Raw genomic sequence first — 21,020 nt, forward strand, 5'->3', positions numbered from 1 at the left:
TAAAGATAAAATTATTATGTTCTTCTTATCCAGGTCGGGTTACTAACATTCCTCAAGGGATGGTGACGGACCAATTTGGAATGATTGGCCTATTAACGTTTATCAGGGCAGCAGAGACAGACCCAGGAATGGTACATCTTGCATTAGGAAGTGACTTAACAACATTAGGCCTCAATCTGAACTCTCCTGAGTAAGTTTTTTTTTTCTTTTCTTCCACATTTATATATAATACCTACTTGCAGATTTCTAGTTTTTAGTTTCAAGTGATCAGATTGTATCACCTGCAGCCACTCATTGTTGCTGTTATGTCTTGACTCTTTTGGTCATTCCCTCTCATGTTAGCTCCTGGATCACTGTCACCTGACAATATCATTCCTCTCTGGCACTTCCAGAATACACATAATATGATCCTTCCAAAATCCTGAAATCTTGGCTGCATTGAGTTTCTCACCTTCAAAAATTTTACCCTCTGCTGTGTCTCAGCTACTTATATATTTAACCATCCCTTTGACTTTGCCATTATCAGTAACTTCGGTTCTCTATAGTTTTATCTGTGCTCCCATGACACTTCCTGTTTTCCATCTTTCTCCCTCTAGTTCTGGCTCCTATAATCATTTGACTCTTGAGATCTTTAATCCATTGGTTCTTCTACCTTTTCACTGTTCTGCAACATCTTTCTCTTCTCGTAAGAAGAACTCACTTCCTTCTTATCCAGTTAAATTATGTGGTCACTCATAATTGTTTATTTATGTATACCCTTGACTGCTTTGCCCCTCTCTTGCTGTTTGTCGTGATTGCATGGCAGAAACTACAACCCTGGTTATATACTCTGACTTCCATTCTTGACCTCTGCTACTGAACCTGGCTAGAAAAAAAACATACAGCTTCACTGCCTGATCTCATTTCACGTTCATGACCAGGAACCTCAAAAGTGGGCCCTTAATTCTGCCACTCATAACTGGCATGCCTGGTCCATTCATTCTTTTGTTCTTCTGTGCAACTATTTCACATTTGTCTCTTCAGACATCTAATTTTTCCTTGTCCTTTACTCTCAGATGAAGACCTTGCTTTTTTTTTTTGTACCCAAGTTTTTATTTAAATTCCAGTTAGTTAACAAACAGTGTAATACTGGTTTCAGGTGTAGACTTAAGACCTTGCGTTTTTATTTCTACTTTACTAAGAAAAATGGAAATAATCAGAGGAGAATGTCAGCATAGTCCTACCCCCAAATCTGTCTATCTACTACCATCTGTACCCACCTTATTCTTGTCTTCCACCCTGTTGCTATAGTTGACCCATGCTTTCTACTTAAGATGTCTCTTGAAAACTCAAGGACATGGCTCTAACAATTTTTTGCACTTTTGTTGGGTCATTTCCATCAGCATACAAATATTGTATTACTTCCTTTATGTTAATAAAATACCTTCTCCTTATCTAACTTCTTCTATGAGTTACTGCCCTTATTTCTTTATTCTTATTTCTTGGAGAGCAAAACTCTTCAAAAAAAGCCATCTTTGCATCTCCCATTTGTCTTCTCCCATTCTCTGTTAAACCCATTTCAGTAAGGTCAGTTAGGATTTTGCCTCACCACTTCACTAAAACTACTCTCATCGAGGTCATCAAATGACCTCTGTGTTACTAAATTCAGTGGTGGTTTGTAGGAACTTATCCTCCTTGACCTGTCAGCAATGTTTGACATAGTAGATTCATTGCTGCATGCTTCTCACTGCTTTTAGCTGCTGCCACCTTGGTTTGAATCTCTCTGCATCCTCTCATGCCTAGATTACTCCATTAGCCAATCACCATGTGTCCCTGATTCTCTCTGTGTCCCTCACAATCATTTCTTTATATAGGAGCCAGGACCATCCTTTTTGAAAAGTTTAATTTCCTGCGTGATGTTCAGTGAGGGTTTGTGGTTTCATTATGATTAAAAACCTAAAATCTGGGGATGCCTTGTTGGCTCAGTTGGTTAAGCGTCTGCCTTCAGCTCGGGTTGTGATCTCAGGGTCCTGGGATCCCGCATCGGGCTCCGTGCTCAGCGGGGAGCCTGCTCCTTTCTTCCTCTGCCTGCTGTTCCCCCCTGTTCATGCCCTTTCTCTCTCTCTCTCTCTGACAGATTTATGTATTTATGGATTTATAAATAAGATTTGTAAGATTTTTATAAGATTTATCTTTAAAAAAACCTAAAATCTTTATAGGCCTATTTATCTCTACAGGCATGTTCTCCTTCCCCCACCTCAACAGCTTCTCCCTTTGTTCACTCTGTTCCACCTTCACTGGCCGCCTTGCTGTACCTCAGACATGTCAGTCACATCCCCACTTTAGTTACTTTAGCAGTTCCCTTTGACCAGAATAGTCTTCTGCCAGATAATTAATATGGCTGACTCCCTCATGTCTTTCAAATCATTGTTCAAATTTGATCTTCTAAATGAGACCTAACCGGACTACTTTATTTAATGCAATTAATCTCCCATCCCTACCCCTCCATGAACATGGAATATTATTTATTATGCACATTATTTTTGTCTGCCTCCCTCTGATCTGTCATCCTCAGAAAATAAGTTTCATGTTGTCAGTTGCCTTTGTTTTATTCACTAATGTGTCCAAAGCACCCAGAACAGTGCCAGGCATATAATGGGCATTCAGTAAATATTTGGTGAATTTGAACTTTTGCTTTTAATAATTACTGGGTTTTTTTCTGGGCATATAAATGGGAAAGTAATTTTACTTGGGGACATGCTATTAATGAATTTAAAGCATTCTGAGTTGAAGTTACATATATATGTGTGAATATATATATATAACTTAATATATACATAGACACACACATATACATAACCTAGTTAACCTTGTTTCATTTTTCTGCTGTGTAAGTCATAGTAAACACGTGAAAAGAAATTAGAAGTAAAGATGCTCATTTTACTTTTGAAGTCATTGTTTTTCCTGATTTCCTGAAATAAAAATCGAAATCTATTTTTTCTACTTTGGACTTCAGAGTGTTTGTGTTTTTTTTTTCCCCCCCTCTTATTCAGAAATCTCTACCCCAAATTTGCATCACCCTGGGCATCTTCACCTTGTCGACCTCAAGACATAGGTAGGAGAATCTGTTTGTGTTCAGACCTTTTAAAAAATATTTTTTAACTGAGAATCAGTTAATAAGGCTTTTTTCATTTTATTATCCAGACTTCCATGTTCCATCTGAGTACTTAACGAACATTCACATTAGGGATAAGGTGAGTGTAGTTTATTATTCTCCTCAGTCAGCATGAATGTATCTATTTTTCAGGCACTGTTTCTCAGTTCAGAAGGTGTAAAGTTTTTTGAAATAATTAGAAGTGGTTTCAGGGGTGTGCTTTCATGTGTCCATTCAATTATATAAAACCGTTTTATTTCTACTTTTGTTTTTCTTAATGTTTTGATGAGATCCTGGGTTATATTTAAAGAATATGTTTTCAAAACAATGGTAGGACTGGTAAAATATTTCTTGGAGTTATTAATAATGGTATAACCATGGTTGATGAGAATAAACTCTTTTGGAAAATTTGATAAATTTCCTTCTGATATTCTCATTTTATGCCCTTATCAATAAAATGTGTATATATATTGTGTGTATATATATATATACATATATATTTACAAATGTCACAGATACAGTGTTTTCAATGGAACAACATATAAGTATATATTTAAAAACTATGACATTTGGCTTTTTAAAATGTTTTAATTACCTAAAATTCTAGTCTAAAGTAACTATTAACAGATTACAGTTTTAATCTTTTTACTCTAAAAAAGAAAATGGTAAATACTTTGTTTAGGGGAAAGACTAAGTATTCATTTCTGTTAGAAATTGTGTGCCTAGATTTTGGCCTTCAGGAAGGGATATAGTTTATTAAAAATTATATGTTACACATAACGTATCTAAATATGTGTAATATGTATTATATATTTATGTATAAATCTAAAATATTTCATAAATATATAAAATATATATTAAAATGACGGTGTTCTGTGTCTGTACCATGAAGTTGCATGGTCAAATGGATGTTGATTTTGTGGACAGGCAAGTAAAGAGATATTTTTCAATATGTCTTTTAATAATTGAGTAAGTGGAAGACAAGAAGTATGAAATAGAACTGATTTTTTCTGTTTGTGGACTGTGTGATTTTTCTTCCACTTCCACCATAGATAGGGCTTTTTTGCTCCAATTACGTAAGGGTTCCAGAACTTTTTCATAGGGCAATTTAAGAAATACTGATTTAGGAGAATTTGTCACCTTTAAAACTGCTGCTTGAATGGAGAGAAAAATTATATTCCACGATTGTGTAACCGTTAAATAAACATTTAGATACAGAATTAGGTGAAGAGATAAAAGTGTTTTTATTTTGGTGAGCTTTTAAGTAAAGGTTTATCCTAATACAAGATTTCGAGACTGTTAAACTCAATGTTTTATGGTTTGATTGGCAGTTAATGTTTCTGCTTTGTGGAAGGACGTAAGGCAGTCATCTTTTAGTCATCCATTTAAACAAAATAAAGAGCTATCCCTTTATGATTTTTGTATTTACTGTCTGTGGTTTGCTAAAAATACATAACCAACTGATTTGTCAATCACTGTCCAATGTAGCTTCAGCTAACATTTCTTAAAAGTTTTCTGTGTTATATGAGGCACTCTTTAAGGTACATTCATATACAGATACTTTATCAATTTCATTTACATTCTTAGTAACCTTGCAGGTCTCATTTCTGCATTTTATATGGAAGTTTAGAGACATTAAATAACTTGGACATGGTCATATTTGTAAATAATGGAACCAGGTCTTGAATATAAGTCCTGCATCTCTGAACACTGGTTCCACTATTATTACCATGTTGGGTATTAATAAGCCCTCGAGTAAAACAGCATTTGGGCTTGGTTAGAAGTTTTTATATAGCTTCTTATCCTATTAATACATAAAATGGATGTACCAGAAATAATTAAGTGACTTCAGTTATTTAAATGGTAAAACTCTCTTAAAATTATAATTACCTGCGAAATCATGTAATAATGGTTATCTGCTACAAAGAAAAGAGTTTCTGTTTATCTTTTTATTTTTGCTTCAGTGGTAGCAATATGTTAGGATTTTCAAACTTATTTTACACTTCAGAATAATTGATTTTTCTTTTCCAGCTGGCTGCAATAAAACTTGGCCGATATGGAGAAGACCTGCTATTCTATCTCTATTACATGAATGGAGGAGACGTATTACAACTTTTAGCTGCAGTAGAGCTGTATGTTCAAAGTATTTTTAAGCACTTTTGTATTAGAGTGGATCTTGTTTATTCTGAAAGCTTTTCTTTTAAATGATAACTATGGTTTCTGTCTTTTGTTCTTAAAGTGGAAATATTTCCATCAAAAAATAATTTTTTTTACATTTAGTAAAATAAAGTTAATTTAGATTGAAAGTTTATATTACCATGGTTAATGGTCACTGTATACATAAAAGAATTATTTCAGATTTAAATAATCCTAAATTTGTAAGAAGACAGAATTGGCTTAGGAATTTGGTAAATCTAATTTTTATAAGTATGTGAAGTATAAGATATGGTTCATAACTATGGCATATCTTCTGTGGAACCACATATGTTAATGATAGTGAATTTCATCATTAATGAACATCTGTTGAGTATTATATGGGCAAGGCACTGCATACATCTTGTGTGTTTAGAAGTGTTGATGAAGTCCATATTCATTATCAGAAGCCTGTTGGCCAACTTAAATAAATTAGTGTTAAGAAGTTGGTCTATTGGATGTTTTTTCCTGAGCATTTCTGTTCTTTCCTGATGCTCTAAAAATAAAAATTTTGTGTCATTTCTCATATATCCAATTGGTAATATATTTTGTTACCAGTAGACTATTCTGTTAACCATGTTAACTAGAGTAAATTGTTAATAAAAATTTATGATGTTATGGGGTGCCTGATGGGCTCAGTCCATAGAGCATGTGACTCTTGATCTTGGGGTCATGAGTTCAAACCTCACGTTGGGAGAGAGCTTATAAAAAGAAAATTATAGTGTTAAATGATTGAGAGACCTAATTTTTACAGATTTAAGTATTTTATAATATTCCTAATAACATTTCTAGAAATGGCCTTGGATCAGATACTTAAAAATGTAAAATTCACTGTGTTGATAATAAATTGGTTTTTTTATTTCTCTATTGAGAATTTGTTTTCTCCCATGTTTTCCCTTCATTTTTTGTAACTTAAAAAAATTGTTACCTGTTTCTTTTAATTTATTCATAAGTAAATAAATTCATTTAGTCATTCATCTATCCATTACTGGCAGTTCTGTCTCATATCTTATTTATGTCTAAAAATTATCTCACTGTATTAGTTAGGAGGGTATTTGTTACATGGAGGTTTGTTCCACCAGAGACGTTTACTGATTCTTTTACCTCCTTTGGATGTTACTTCCCCAGTTTACAAGTGATATTAAATTCTTATTGATTCTTGCATGAATTCTAATGGATATCCTTTTAGCTTTTGAGAATTTAGGATCAGTGAGATTTGAATAAAGAATAAACGTAATACATTCACTAAGAATTTTCAACATAGTTACAAAGTTATGTGATTTAAATAGATAAAAAGACTATTTTGTTCCTTATAAAATAATACAAATAGTTGGGGTTTTTGTTTTAATAGATATCTCAATTTCTATTGAATATTAAGAAGAACGAGAAAGGAATGAGTTTCTGGAACACAATGTATCTTTATTTGGTCTGCCTAAGTTTTTATCACGTTGCTCATAGAGCTTTTAAGATCTCGTTATGTTTGCATTAAAAAGTCTCCTCAGTTAAATAAAGATGTGTATATTAATTAACGAGTGTGCTTTCTGGACAAATTAAGGAATTCTTTTCCTATATTTATTTCACTCACATTGTATTTAATAACAAAGTCAGGGCAAAGAAGCATCCATATTTATGTATTTTCTGTATAATTATTTTCTGAGAAAAATTTTACAAAATGTAGAAAATGTTTGATGTGAGCCACAGGAAAAAATTAATTGTTTTTTTCTCTTAAAAATTGAAGTTTTAACCGTGATTGGAGATACCACAAAGAAGAACGAGTATGGATTACCAGGGCACCAGGCATGGAGCCAACAATGAAAACCAATACATATGAGAGGGGAACATATTACTTCTTTGACTGTCTTAACTGGAGGAAAGTAGCTAAGGTATATTTTTTTCCATGTGCAAATGTGTAAATGTATAAATCTAGATTTTAAAAAGAAGTATCCTCTTTTATCTGTTTATATGTACCAATAATGTGCCAGATACTTGCTAAATAAGTTTTTTTTGTCTTCACCTCCTTGGCTTGATTTAAACTCCAGGAGTATCCAGAAACAACTCATTTCACCCATAGTTAGGAAAATGATTGAACTTGGTAAGAAATTTTGTAATTTTTCACAAGCCTTGGTAACAGTTGAAATATTTTTGTGTCTACTCAATTGTAAAATAAAGATCACCCTCTTGCAATCCCACTCATGTATTCTTATATTATTACTTTAAGCAAGTAGGAGATTTTCCTGAAACTGGTATATAAACAGATAATAGGCTTTTTAAAACACTTGCACTCGTTGCAGGAAAGATGCTTGCGTTTTTATTTGCAAGTGATATAACAAAAATTATAAGCATTAACCATGATTATTCCTATGACTAGTATGCTGAATATTGGAGGGAAGAGGGCTATGGAAAAAGTTGGTGGTCATGTTTTGTTTTGCAACTTTTCCTCACAAAAACACCTATTTAACTGTCCCATGTGCAAAATTTTCGTTAGTGCCATAGCATATTTCACATTTGCATGTAGTATCTTATGTATGCATTTAGTCTACCTAGTAGAGAGTATAACCAACGTCTGATTTCATAACTCCCAAGATTTCCCTGAATACGTTTTCCCTTGAGGATTCTTAGGATTAAAAACTAAAGAGTTAGTTTTGTTTGTTCTCAGTAAATTTAAACAGAAGAAAAATATTTCTTGACAATTAGTCCATTGGATGATTCTTTATTTGTTGGTTTGGGCTTTTTTATCCTTTGAGTCAACTTTACTAAATTAATAAGAAAGTAAAAAAACATTTTAACAAGACAGTGTAAAATGCTTACCAGATCTTTATCACAAAAATGTTTTACATCACAAGATGATTTCATATAAAACTTGAAAAAGGAAATAGGAAAAGATGTTCCCAAGTAAAAATACCAGACAAGACACATAAAAGAGGTTATATCTTTTTTTTTTATTACTTTTGGGTGTTTGTCAGTGGTAAATGTCGTTACTTCTCAGACGAAGTCCATAGACCACCAAACTGTATTCGAGTTATTTTAACAATTATAATTAATATGCATATCTTGATTTCAAAAGGTAGATCCATGATCTGACCTTTTAAGTGGAAATAGTTATATTCATTACAAATAGTACAAGAGACACTGTGTATGTTACCTGTTACAAAGTATAGTGTGGTAGAAAGCAATAGCCTTTGTATCATAGATTTGAATTTATCTCCTGTTTCAGCTGTTTATGTTTTGACCATGTGCAAGTTTCTTTTCCATGCCTGCTTCCTTATCTTTTAAATCAAAATCATATTTGCTTCTAGATTGTCATGAGGATTAAATGAGATTTTACATTCACACACACGTACACACACTGAGTACAATGCTTAGCATATATTGGGTATTTGATACATGGAGTAGTTGTAGTTTGTTGCTGTTTTTATCATCGGTGTTCTTAATCTTCTTCAAAGATGGAAAAATTATAACTGTTGGTTAGATCAGGTCAGTGGTTCTCAAACTTTAGCTTGCATCAGAATTACCTGGTAGCGTTACTGAAAACATAAGTTGCTGAGCCATTGTTTCTGATTTAATAAGTCTGTGGATGGGGCCTTGAGGATTTGCATTTCTAATGGTTTCCTAAGTGATGCCAGTGATTTTGCTGGTCTTTGTCTGGAGCCATACTTTGAGATCTTCTCAGTCAGTCGATTGTACAGGAAAGAAAAATGTATCTTTGCAGGGGGAAAAGAGTCTGTTAGAAAATAACTGAAGTTTTCTCCTTTCGATTTGAAGCTTTTTGTTCAGTGTCATTGTAAGTTATTCCAAACTTCTGTATGCAAGAAGGATGGCTGTTTGCAGTAGATTGATGTATCTTTTTAGTTAAGTTTTAGTTTAATATATATGACAGATTTTCTTATGTAAAAAAGTCAGTTTCCAGTACTACTTTCACTCCACAAAATTAAATATTCAGAAGCAACTTAAACATTAATAGACCCTTTTACTTTCCCATAAAAAGCAATTCCCCAGTCAGATACATGTCATTGTAAAGAAAAGTGTGTGTGTGTGTGTGTGTGTGTGTGTGTATAAATACGTAGTGTGCATATATAATTTTGCCCATCTTTATCTGATCTCCTGTACAGTTGAGCTTTGTCTTAACCTTTACCTTTATAATTTTTAGCTCTGAAGTTGGAAAATAAAATTTGAGAAATATCGTTAAACTGTTTCTTTAAGAAATCTCTTTTGAGTAATTGCTGGCCACTGGCACCGACACTTTTCATCAAAATTATTTTCACAATGATAAAAGCAAGCAGAATTATTGGTTTCTATTAAGTATTATACATAGTTCACTTTTGTTATATTAAAATACAGATTCATGAACTTAAAACTTTTAAGTTGTATTTGCAGAATAAACTTTTCACAATGGCTTCTGGTTTTTTATTTGTTTTAAAGATGTTTTCAGTGTTTTCTCAAATTGTTTAGGAATTAAGACATTTAGTTCCATTTATAATGTATTAACAGTTTATCAAACTGCAGAAAAGCCCTTAAAATGTCATGTCCTGACTTAACCTTAAAGTTCCCACCTGTAAAGTGGGTGTGGTTTACTACTCACAGGTAAACATGCATTATCAAATAACTTGAACTCATTGTAAGAAACTTGCTGTCTGATTAGTATTATAAGCAATAGTTTGATGTTGTCATATTGTCGTTGAAAAGTACTGACCTGATCTAGACTCTGGTCAGGTCTCCATCTCACAATGTCTTGTATGAGGTTCTTTCTGTTTTGCAGATTATTTAATATTTTCAGAGATTTGAAGAATTGTTAGTAAGAAATTCAGTGATTTAAATTGGAGGTATTTTTTACCCCTGAAAATTCCATAACTCTGAGTTCTAGGATCCAGCCCATTAAATAAAGTATTTTTTGTATGTCGATGATCCATAAAAATTTTGACACTGTGTTTATTCTCCCCTTTTAAATAATCTTGACTTGTCAGCAGGCTATGTGATCTATCCTTTGTAATTTAGCTAGAATTACTATCTCACTAATTTACAAATAGTGGTCATTCAGATTGTATATATTCTTAATGAGTAGAATTTTTAAAATAATTTCATCCACAGAATTTTCAGGTGATGGAGGCTGCTCTGTGATCAATAGCTTTCTCAAACTAACGACTTAAAAGTTGAAGAATTCTTTCAGCCTGACTTCACCTTGTGGATCCAACACTGAATAGGATTTCTTATGCTTAGAATTTTTTATAATAACATATCCTGACATAAATGTGATTTTTTTGTTGTTAATTTCACTGGTACACATTAGTATTAGTATATCTTTATACTCTAATCAGTAATATGTACTTTTCTTCAAAGTAGTAAAAAAATTATTTCTAATAAGTATATTTAAGGTAGTTTGCAACTTCCTAAAATTGGAGGATTTATCTTAGGTAAGAGAAAGCTGACATTTTTGAGAGTTTGAGAAAATACTCCTGCAGTGTATGCTTCTCTCTCTGATTTGATGAGTGATTACATTAATGCTTTCATAATAATTTCATTTGATTATCTGAATCTAGTACACGTAAATTCAGTTCTGCTTACAGTGACCTTTTGAGAATATGTAGCCTAATTTGATTAATAGAAAAAGACTTTAAAAGTTGTTTTTAAAAAGTACCTAAAACACTCTATAGCCTTTTAAATCATTAAAATGTAATGTTTTGTTCCTAAAGCAAATGAAAAAACTTGGTTTATTAATTCATCCGTCATTAATTACGTACCTGTTAGGAGCATGGCATTATATTCAAAGGAAGTAAGTAGTGGTATTACAAAACAGACCTGTTTTTGTCCCTATCAGTGCATGTGTGCATGGGTGTTGTGTGTGTACATACCAACAAGAGATGTTACCAACAATCAAAGGGAGCAAAGAGATACCAGTATATATTGTAAGACTTACATATTTTAAGAAGAATAAAAATACATAAAAGACCAAAACAAATATATAAGAAAAAGGAAGACAAAATTTGACTTATTTAATTTCTGAATCTCTGATATATGAGTTTTTTATTATGCTCCCTAGGTTTAAACTGATCTTTTTCTTTTAATATGAAAGGGGGGAAAGTATGTGCACTGATGAAGTTACTCTAGTTTAAATTCCAGTAATACTGTGTAGTTCACCAATGTACAATGATAAGGACAGGATAACCAAACAAAATTTAATCTATGTAACTTAGTGGGGCCTATGATTTGTTACAGTTACAAATAGACTTTTTACCCTCCAACTACACATATTTTGGAACTAAATTGCCAATTTTAATTTTCTAAAGAGTGATATAACAAGAAGATATTTTCTTCACTCATTTTGATATTCTTCCAGGCAATAAATTGCTTTTTAAAAACTTAGGGGTAGGGAGAGAAAGAGTGGTGCCTACACAGTGCATTGGGGGGCGATGGTGATTCTGGAGTTTGCTAGTTTTAATGATAAGCAAATAACCTATGTGCCTTAGTTACTCTGTCCTATAAAGTGAACCTTTTTAGATCAAAGTCATTACAGTGTCCCTTCTTTAAGAACATTTGTCAGTGAACTGAATTTTTTCAGCATTTCTGCATAAGGGGTGTAATGAAGTAAATTTATTTGGATCTTGTGCTAAAACTATTAAAAATAACGTGTTAACACTAGAAGGTCATGGGCTTTGGTGCTACATAGGTTTGAATCCTAATCCTAGATCTGCCACTTACTGTCTGATTTGGGCAGGTACTTGTGAACCTCATTTCTTCAGGTGCAAAATGAAGATGATAATATTTACAGAAAGATATAATCAGAAAGATTAAAATAAAATTAGCTGTGTCTCTAGTTTTGGCACATACTAGGTTTTCAGTTGTTAATGTAATATTCTTAAATTTTAAATGCTTGGTTTTATATCTCAAAATTTAACCATTATGACCTAGGTTTTCATTTTAATTTAATAATGGGAACATCCATTTTTAGAATCAATTTGAAACAAGATAGGTATGGTAAGATATGTTAACCCATAGTGCTAACTACTTGTTGGCTTTCTTTAATACATAGTATAAATTAAGTTTCATAATGTTTTAAATGGAATTTAGTTTGTGCTTTTATTTAATTCAGATTGTAGAATTAGTGATTTTAGAACCTCTTTTTGGATTTGCAAAGGTATGTTTTTTTTAACATACAAAATTATCTTCTGCATCTCTCTTGATCTTGGGAAGTATCATGAAGAAATTACTTCACTATTCTTAAATTTTAAAACTGTCATGAAGTTAATGTATTTTGAAAGTTTAATTTAAAATGAGCTACGTAGTTTGTGTGTTCAGATGTGCTTCCAGCAAAACCACTGTCTAGTTTTAAGTGGCAGTTTTATCTTTTCAGTGTTTGGGTTTGAAGTGGAAAGTCTGGAGATGTGTGAGTTGTAAGGTTAGAATAACTTTATATGTTTGCTTTTTTTAAAAAAAGTAGGTGTAATAATTACAAATTGGAAAAATTTTTTATTTGAGGAAAAAGTAAATTTTTTGGTTTTTTACGTCATTGGAGGTTGGCTTTATTTAAAATATCCTGCAGCTTTCAGTGCTTTTTATTGACAATACCATAATTCTTGCTCAAACTTCTACTTTTGAGCAAAAAATTGCATAGTTTCAGTGGTTATAAAATAGATATTCATGGGTAGTCTCTGACTTTTACACAGAAAGTCTGTATTTCTACACTTATCAGAAACTGCAGCACATTACTTTTCTTCAAGCTGTATTTTAGAGGGAAAAAAAGACTTGGTACATCTGTGTCTGTGTTCATTCTCATACATGTAGGTATTTTGTTCATCGAGTAAAATATATTTTGACAAAAATCTGAGATCAGAGGGAGAGGAAATCATCTAAATTCTTAAATTTGGTTTTATAGGAGTTTCATCTGGAATATGACAAATTAGAAGAACGGCCTCACCTGCCATCCACCTTCAACTACAACCCTGCTCAGCAAGCCTTCTAAAAAAAGACTTCCCTTTTCTTGGGGTATGGCTGTCTCAGCACAATACTCAACATAACTGCAGAACTGATGTGGCTCAGGCACCCTGGTTTTAATTCCTTGAGGATCTGGCAATTGGCTTATGCAAAGGGTCACCATTTGAGGTCCTGCCTTACTAATTATGTGCTGCCCAACAACTAAATTTGTAATTTGTTTTTCTCTAGTTTGAGCAGGGTCTGAATTTTTTTTTCATTTATTTTCTTTTTTTTTTTTTTTTTTTTTTTTTTTTTGCCAGCAGACAGACTTGAGTCTGTAAAGACAAGCAAGTACACTGACAGAAGTTTACCATTTAGTTTCTAAAATGTAAAAAAGAAAACCCACAAAAGACTCAACAAAATTAGACCACAAAATTTGCATTGTTCATTGTAGCACTATTGGTAATAAAATAACAAATGTTTGTGCATTTTTATGTGAAGATCCTTCTCGTATTTCATTTGGAAAGATGAGCAAGGTCTGCTTCCTTCATTTTACTTCCCCTTCTGTTTTTGAAAGGCAGTTTCGCCAAGCTTAATGCAAGAATATCTGACTGTTTAGAAGAAAGATATTGCCACAATCTCTGGATGGTTTCCAGGGTTGTGTTATTACTGAGCTTCATCTTTCCAGAATGAGCAAAACACTGTCCAGTCTTTGTTACGATTTTGTAATAAATGTGTACATTTTTTTTAAATTTTTGGACATCACATGAATAAAGGTATGTATGTACGAATGTGTATATATTATATATATGACATCTATTTTGGAAAATGTTTGCCCTGCTGTACCTCATTTTTAGGAGGTGTGCATGGATGCAATATATGAAAATGGGACATTCTGGAACTGCTGGTCAGGGGACTTTGTCGCCCTGTGCACTAAAGGGCCAGATTTTCAGCAGCCAAGGACATCCATACCCAAGTGAATGTGATGGGACTTAAAGAAGTGAACTGAGACAATTCACTCTGGCTGTTTGAACAGCAGCGTTTCATAGGAAGAGAAAAAAAGATCAATCTTGTATTTTCTGACCACATAAAGGCTTCTTCTCTTTGTAATAAAGTAGAAAAGCTCTCCTCACTGCAGTGTTGACTTTGATTTGGAATTGTGAAATTATTTCTTCAACATGAAAAGTAGACCTCCCAAAACCCTCAAGTTTTACAAATATCTAACTGAATGGTGTGACTAAACAATTTAAAATGTAGTATTTTTTTCAGCTTTTGACAAGTAATTTGATGGAACCGTACATCATTTTACTTGTAGGTTAAAAATGCAGGTGCATTTTTAGTTATTAACCACATCAAAACAAACAATTTTTAAAAATAATTGTGGCTGCATTAGAAATAAAACTTCCTGAACACTCACGGGACCCAATCAAAATAGTTTTGTGAGAAATTTATGAGCCATTTCTTGATAGACCTTTAAGATTTATCATTAAGAAGTAATACACAAATTAAGGTAAGCCAAAAGCAGGGGTCAGGTAGACTTTACCTTCAGTTTGCTGGCCTGGATATTTCACATTTACAAGTTGATGGATTCTTTTCCATCTAAAGGCAAATACTGTATTTAAAAATGTCTGAAGACTGAAGCTACAAACGCTAGAGGTAGAGTAAAAAAGGCAGTGAGTTTTGATTTTCTAAATTTTCATTTTTAACCTATTTTTCTATGAAGAGTGAAAGTTGTTGACATTTACCAAATCATGTTTGAAAATGAAACATTTATGACATTGCTGTGTTTGTGTATCAGGAATATGAAATGACTTAAGATTTACGTTTTTCTATGTATTTTGAGATATGGAGAAACTGACATAAAAATATCAGGATTTTTTAACCTTTCAGATTTAAACCAAAGCATCTCCTCTGTAGGAAGGATGGCACTTACATAATTGTAGTTCTAACTGTTGTGCACAAAACCTTCTCACATATTTGACATAAACCAGAATCAAATCCTAGAAATTGACTTCTTTAAAAAAAAAATGTTTTTCTACAATAATTGACTTTGTAAAGTGTAACTTTTCCTACATAACCATGAGAAACCGTTAAAAAGAAAGAAAAGGGAAGGGGATCTTTATTTTTATGAGTACAAACATAACAGTATAAAGTCTCACCATGATCATGATTGGTACTTTTGTGAATGACTCAGAAAAGCAAAATAGCTCATATCAGGTGGTTTGTTGTCTTGACTCTAATTGTTTGTCTTAACGGCCATTTAGAAAGTTTTAAATGCACACTTTTCCAGTTTTTAAGTTCTTTACCCTGAATCATCAAAATGAGAAAACTCTTGCATGTAAACCAATTTTTATAACTTGTTAATATCCGAAATTACCATGCTCTTGACTTCAAATCCAAGTTTTAAAAGTCTATTTGAAATCTTTAAAGTGCTATATTAAACTCTTTAATATAACACACTGTTATATTCTTTGATTTTATAACTTGTGGTTATACATGTACAGAAGTTGACCTGAACTAATATTTCACATTTTCTTTCTTAGTTTTAATTCTGTTAAATTTTCCCTATATAACTAGTGACATAGATATGTACGATGTTAAATAACTTTGTGATTATAATTGGCTCTAGGAGTAAAAAGCTATTTAGTTGCAAAAGAAAGTCCTTTCACCTATTTAGTATCAAATATATATTCTGTGCTTCTTGTGGTGATACTATAATTTATATGATAAAACTCCATTTTCAGGGATTTTTTTCACTGCACAAAATTTTCCTTAGATATAAAAAATTTTTAAGAACTGAAAAGTTTATTTGAATTCTTACAGTAAAATATAAAGCCAACCACTTAACTGGTCTTTTCCTTTTTGCCACTGAACTTGGTACACCGTAGGTGCTTGATAAATACATGTTGATTGAATGGTATAAATTGGTATTTCAATTTGAAAATAAAATGTACAAATTAAAGCATTGGGCTTTGAAATAATTTACAATTTTTTGCTGTAATTTCATTTTCAAAATTCTTTTTTAAAGCATTTTCAATTAACTTTCGAAACTTTCAAATTTTTCCCACTCTACCCTTTCTAGTTGATTCTTCCTCTGAATCCTTCGTTCAGAAACAGATCTTCCATTCTGTTACACCCAGTGCTTGTAAAATATGGGGCATCTGAGCATGCCTGCAAAGAAGGGCACATTTATTTAACTTAGATTTGCTTACTAAATTAGTTTTGCAGAAAGTCACTAAAAATCTAAATGGGCACGTGCATAAAAGGGATGTCCATATTTAATGTTCTCTTAACCATAGTTTGTGTAGTTAAAAGAGACGATCTAGAAATACCTATTCATTGGTTCCATTAAGATAGTCTGTGGATAATAAGCCAGACTTAATGGCTTTTTAAAAAGCTGGGTCCTAACGGAAAGCTCTTTCCTTGCCACTGCCAGTGAATTAGATCATATCATAAATACATGACAGATCTAGGAGATGAAGCAAATAAACACAGTACACGTCAAAATCCGGATCTAAATCTAACCCAGTAATTTTGTGTGTTGAGTTGCATCAAATAGGATACACGAGTCAAGATAATTACTTTCCCACTTGCTAAAAAAGAATAAAGGATGGTGGAATGTAACATGTCTTAAGAGTGGTTCATACGTAGATCATTGTAAATTGTAACTATTGCCAAAAATACCAATGTAATTTTCAGCTACATTAGAAGTATGGTGCTCAGAACAAGGTAGGAAGTCTGCTATATTTTAAGAGCTGCTATGACTGGGGAAGGCAGAAGGAGAAAAGGATGTGGCATGCCTTCTAGCTGCCATGCAATATACTAAGTGTTTTACATGCATTATTGTATCCTGTCTTTTAGCATAGCATCATAAGGTAGGTTTTAGTATCCCCATTTTAAATTACATTTTAAATATAAAAAAAAAAAAAGTAGGAAAGTTTAGCATTAGAGAATAAACTCTAGAAACATGGTATCTATCTTCAGGTATCAAGTTCAAGAGTTGTTCATTTGCCGGTCTGAAGAACAGAACTAGGACCAAAAAGAAAGATTTCAGTGCAGTATTAAAACTGAGGTAATTAAGATTATGAAATGAGTTGCTTTGTAAGGCATTAGATTCAACCCCAGAACATAACTAAGGAGAGACTGACTGGACAGTGTTCTGTGCATAAGGTAAGGAGTTGAACTGGATGAACTTTAATGTTCCTGTTCATTGGAAAAGTGTTAAAGTGGGGTAATTACTTTAAACCTAGTTGTGAACCATTAGGTACAACCTAATTGTACCACTAATGAAGAAAAGGCTCAATTAAACTGTGAAAAACCATGAATTACAAAAATGCTTATCGATTTCAAAGATGTCATGCATGAAAAGAACGTGCATCTTAGAGTTGATGAGATGTAGACCATGGAGAAGAGACAATGGACAAGGGGAGACATGACAGCTGTCTTCAAATATAGGAAGGTCTTAAATGAAGAGGGCAAGTCTCAAACCAGAAGATGGAAGTTGGGAGATACATTTTGGTTCTGTGTATCAGTCCCACAGTATTGTTACATGAAGTAAGGATTCCTCAACAAAAATGTTCAAGCAGAAACTGGATGACTATCAATTGCTATTGAGAGGACTGCCTTTTTGAGTAAAACTTTGGATTTGATAACTTCTAGGCCTCTTTTCAGCTCTATAAGATGTTGATACCCTTTTTTGGTCTGAAGTTAAGGAATATGATGTCCTCAGGGCTGAAAGTTAAATGCTCAATACTTAAATGCTAAATGCTGGAAGCATTGACCCTTCTAAAATGTGCTCTTCTGTGAGTCATGGATAAGGTGTTTACTTGTAACTACTGCTATATCTTTGGAGAGATTTAAATAATCAAAAAAATTACAGAAGCAACTCTATTCAACTTTTTTTTTTTTTACTTTAGGAGTAAGAATATGAAACTAGTAAAGCACAACAAATAGTAAATCGTGTATATATTCACTAGATTCATTTACGTGTTCTAATGCTACCTTAAAAGGAGGGACGAGACCATTTTTGCTAAGTTTCAAGGTAAATGTTTAGCCTGAAATCACACATTGCATTAGTGTTCAGTCTCCTGTTTTCTGCTACAGTAGTGATCACAAAAATTAGATGAAGCAGTAATCTGATTTCTTATGTAAAAAGAAAACATCATTAAATTTGATGTATAAAAATCTTAGTTCGGGTTGAGAGAGGTGTGGGAGCTCATCAGACTCAAAGTTAACCCTCTAGTTAGGTAATTTTCAAGCTTAATGTGCGTAAGAATCACCCGAGGAGCATGTTAAAAATGTCAGTTTTAGTTCTCATTTTTAGATATTCTGAACCAAATGTATAGGGAGAGGCCAGGAATCCATTTTACTCTAGTAAATACAGGTCATTTCTGAAGTTAGTGAACTACAGTTTACACTTAAACTATACTTTGCCTACTGTGCAAGTACTAACTAGAATAAAATATTAAAGTTTAGGTGAAATCCAACTAAGTTAATACTGGGATAATGCATTCCTGTGTATCGGGGGCATTCATTTACTTTTTCCTGTATCCAGTGTTCCAGATCAGAAACCACATTATTACAGTAGTACTTGTTAGAGCAGAATACAAGGAAAGCTAAATCCATCCGTGAGTATAAAAAAGCAAGGACTCTTTTTTTTTTTTTCTTTTTAAACCTTTGCTATTTCCTGGGGACATTTTGCCAGACCTTAGGTTTCCGCTTCAGTTTGTATGCATAAAAACTGCTAAGAGTAACTATATGCATTATCAATTCTATGTCCATCAACTGAAAGTTTTTCTTTAGTCATTCTGTTATATAAATACTATGACCTGAAAAAATGTAATGATCTACTTCTTTATTGTAAGAATTCAGTATTCAGTTTAAAAAGCTAATCATTTCCAGATGTTTGCCATACAGTTTTCCCTCAGTTAAACGACTTCTTGAAAATGTCATAAAATTCACAGTTAAGTCGTCTTTGTTGTAATAATTTCCTATCTCTGTTGAAGACCCAACTGACACATGCCAAAATGTTTAGCTAATAAGACCACTTTTTTAAAAAAAATCTTGTTTTTAACTAATCTTTATGCCTAACATAGGGCTTGAACTCACGACCCCAGGATCAAGAGTCACATGCTGTATGGACCGAGCCAGCCAGGCATCCCTAAGACTACTACTATGTAGCAAAACTAGTTTTTCCTTCATCTTCGTTTTCATTTCCGAGGCCTGATAGGCATCTACCATACTACAAATATGTTTTGACATTTTGTTAGAGAAGGTGAAATAAAACAGGCCCTGGGGCGCCTGGGTGACTCAGTCGTTAAGCCTCTGCCTTCGGCTCAGGGCATGATCCCGGCGTTATGGGATCAAGCCCCACATCAGGCTCCTCTGCTGGGAGCCTGCTTCTTCCTCTCCCACTCCCCCTGCTTGTGTTCCCTCTCTTGCTGGCTGTCTCTCTCTGTTAAATAAATAAATAAAATCTTTAAAAAAAACAAAACAAAAAAAACAGGCCCTATTTATACCAAAAGTGGCAGTTCCTTCAAACGATAGTAGAAAATACCAGGTAAAGAAAATAGAATTTTTCACTGTGAATCAGAGGGCTCTACATGTCCTGATGAAAAGTAATATTCCAGTAATTTGCATTTGTATTTGCCTAAGTAATATTTTGACTACATAATTTTTAAAACTTTGAAGAAGTGATGTTTTTCTTCCAAGCCAATCAATTCTCCAGTATATACTGAAAGTAACTTTAGTTACGATACATGAGGTTCCTTTAAACATTTTGGAAGAAATGTACAAATTTCAAGGGTGGTATGATGTCGACAAATGGCTGATTCTGCTTGATTCTTCTTAGGATCAGCGCTATTGGTACTCATTTATAATGAAAAAAATATTTTAAAGAGTAAACACTGATTATCCTTCAAAAATATACAGCTCAATGAGAAGAAATTACATGTGGGAATGCCATAAATAGTTTCATCTTTTGTATAAAAATAAAGATTTGGGGCAGCCAGAATGTTTGGAAGCTACCTCTAAGTCTGTTACATACTGAACATTTATTTTAAGATGTAGTTTTAATTATCATATGTAGCAGTTGCATGAAAACTGGGCTGTCTTTTTAAAAGATTTTATTTTTAATCTCCACAGCAATATGGGGCTCAAACAACCCCAAGATCAAGAGTTACATGCTCTACTAGCCAGCCTGGCACCCCAAAACTGGGCTGTCTTAAAATGTGAGCTGTTAAATATTTTCCCCTCTTAAGAGTCAGACATGTTTGATTTTTTATTTTGAATGTTTAAAGTAATTTATTCAAATGGTTAATATCCTTCAAATATAAAACAAGTTGAATGAAAATATGCCTTTTTTTAAAATGCAAGTCATTTACTCTGCTCAAAAAGTTATTTCCAGATTTCCTTTTCTAATCTGAAGTTCCATATTTTTTTTCAGTTCACTCTAAATGATTTAATATTTGACTATTAAATTAGTTGACTTGCACATCACTATTTGGGATCCAAATTGTCTATTTGAGCCAAAATAATTTTCCCAGCTTCTCTCTGCATTGGCAATGACGTTGTTAATTAATGAACAACAAAATCCATCATCCTAGAAGTGTTATAGGTTGGATAGCATGGAAAAGAAAGGTGTAGACTCTTGTTTTAGAGAATATTAAAACTGGATATCCTTTCCAACTTGGAATTTTTTTTTTGTTGTTGTTAGCATTTTGGGGTAAGAATATGATCATAGTTTCTAAACCAGTATCAAAAGGGAATACTGAAGAAACTGAAGAGTAGC

General features: G+C 32.9%; 1 protein-coding gene across 4 annotated transcripts in view; it reads left to right on the forward strand.

Annotated features, from left to right (window-relative positions):
• CNOT2 (CCR4-NOT transcription complex subunit 2) overlaps positions 1 to 14,363 on the forward strand; it is a 118,900-nt gene extending 104,537 nt beyond the window's left edge. For all 4 annotated transcript variants that reach the window (XM_040637258.1, XM_040637257.1, XM_008684285.2 and 1 more), the window contains 6 exons: positions 34 to 190; positions 3,033 to 3,094; positions 3,184 to 3,233; positions 5,165 to 5,265; positions 7,065 to 7,209; positions 13,194 to 14,363. In XM_040637258.1, coding sequence (XP_040493192.1) covers positions 34 to 190; positions 3,033 to 3,094; positions 3,184 to 3,233; positions 5,165 to 5,265; positions 7,065 to 7,209; positions 13,194 to 13,280 — 602 coding nt within the window. In that variant the 3' untranslated portion in view covers positions 13,281 to 14,363. The remainder of the gene's footprint in view (positions 1 to 33; positions 191 to 3,032; positions 3,095 to 3,183; positions 3,234 to 5,164; positions 5,266 to 7,064; positions 7,210 to 13,193) is intronic.
• The last annotated feature ends 6,657 nt before the right edge of the window (positions 14,364 to 21,020 follow it).

This window comes from Ursus maritimus, unplaced genomic scaffold, assembly GCF_017311325.1.
Source record: "Ursus maritimus isolate PB19 unplaced genomic scaffold, ASM1731132v1 scaffold_21, whole genome shotgun sequence".
In the NCBI taxonomy this organism is placed as follows: domain Eukaryota; kingdom Metazoa; phylum Chordata; class Mammalia; order Carnivora; family Ursidae; genus Ursus; species Ursus maritimus.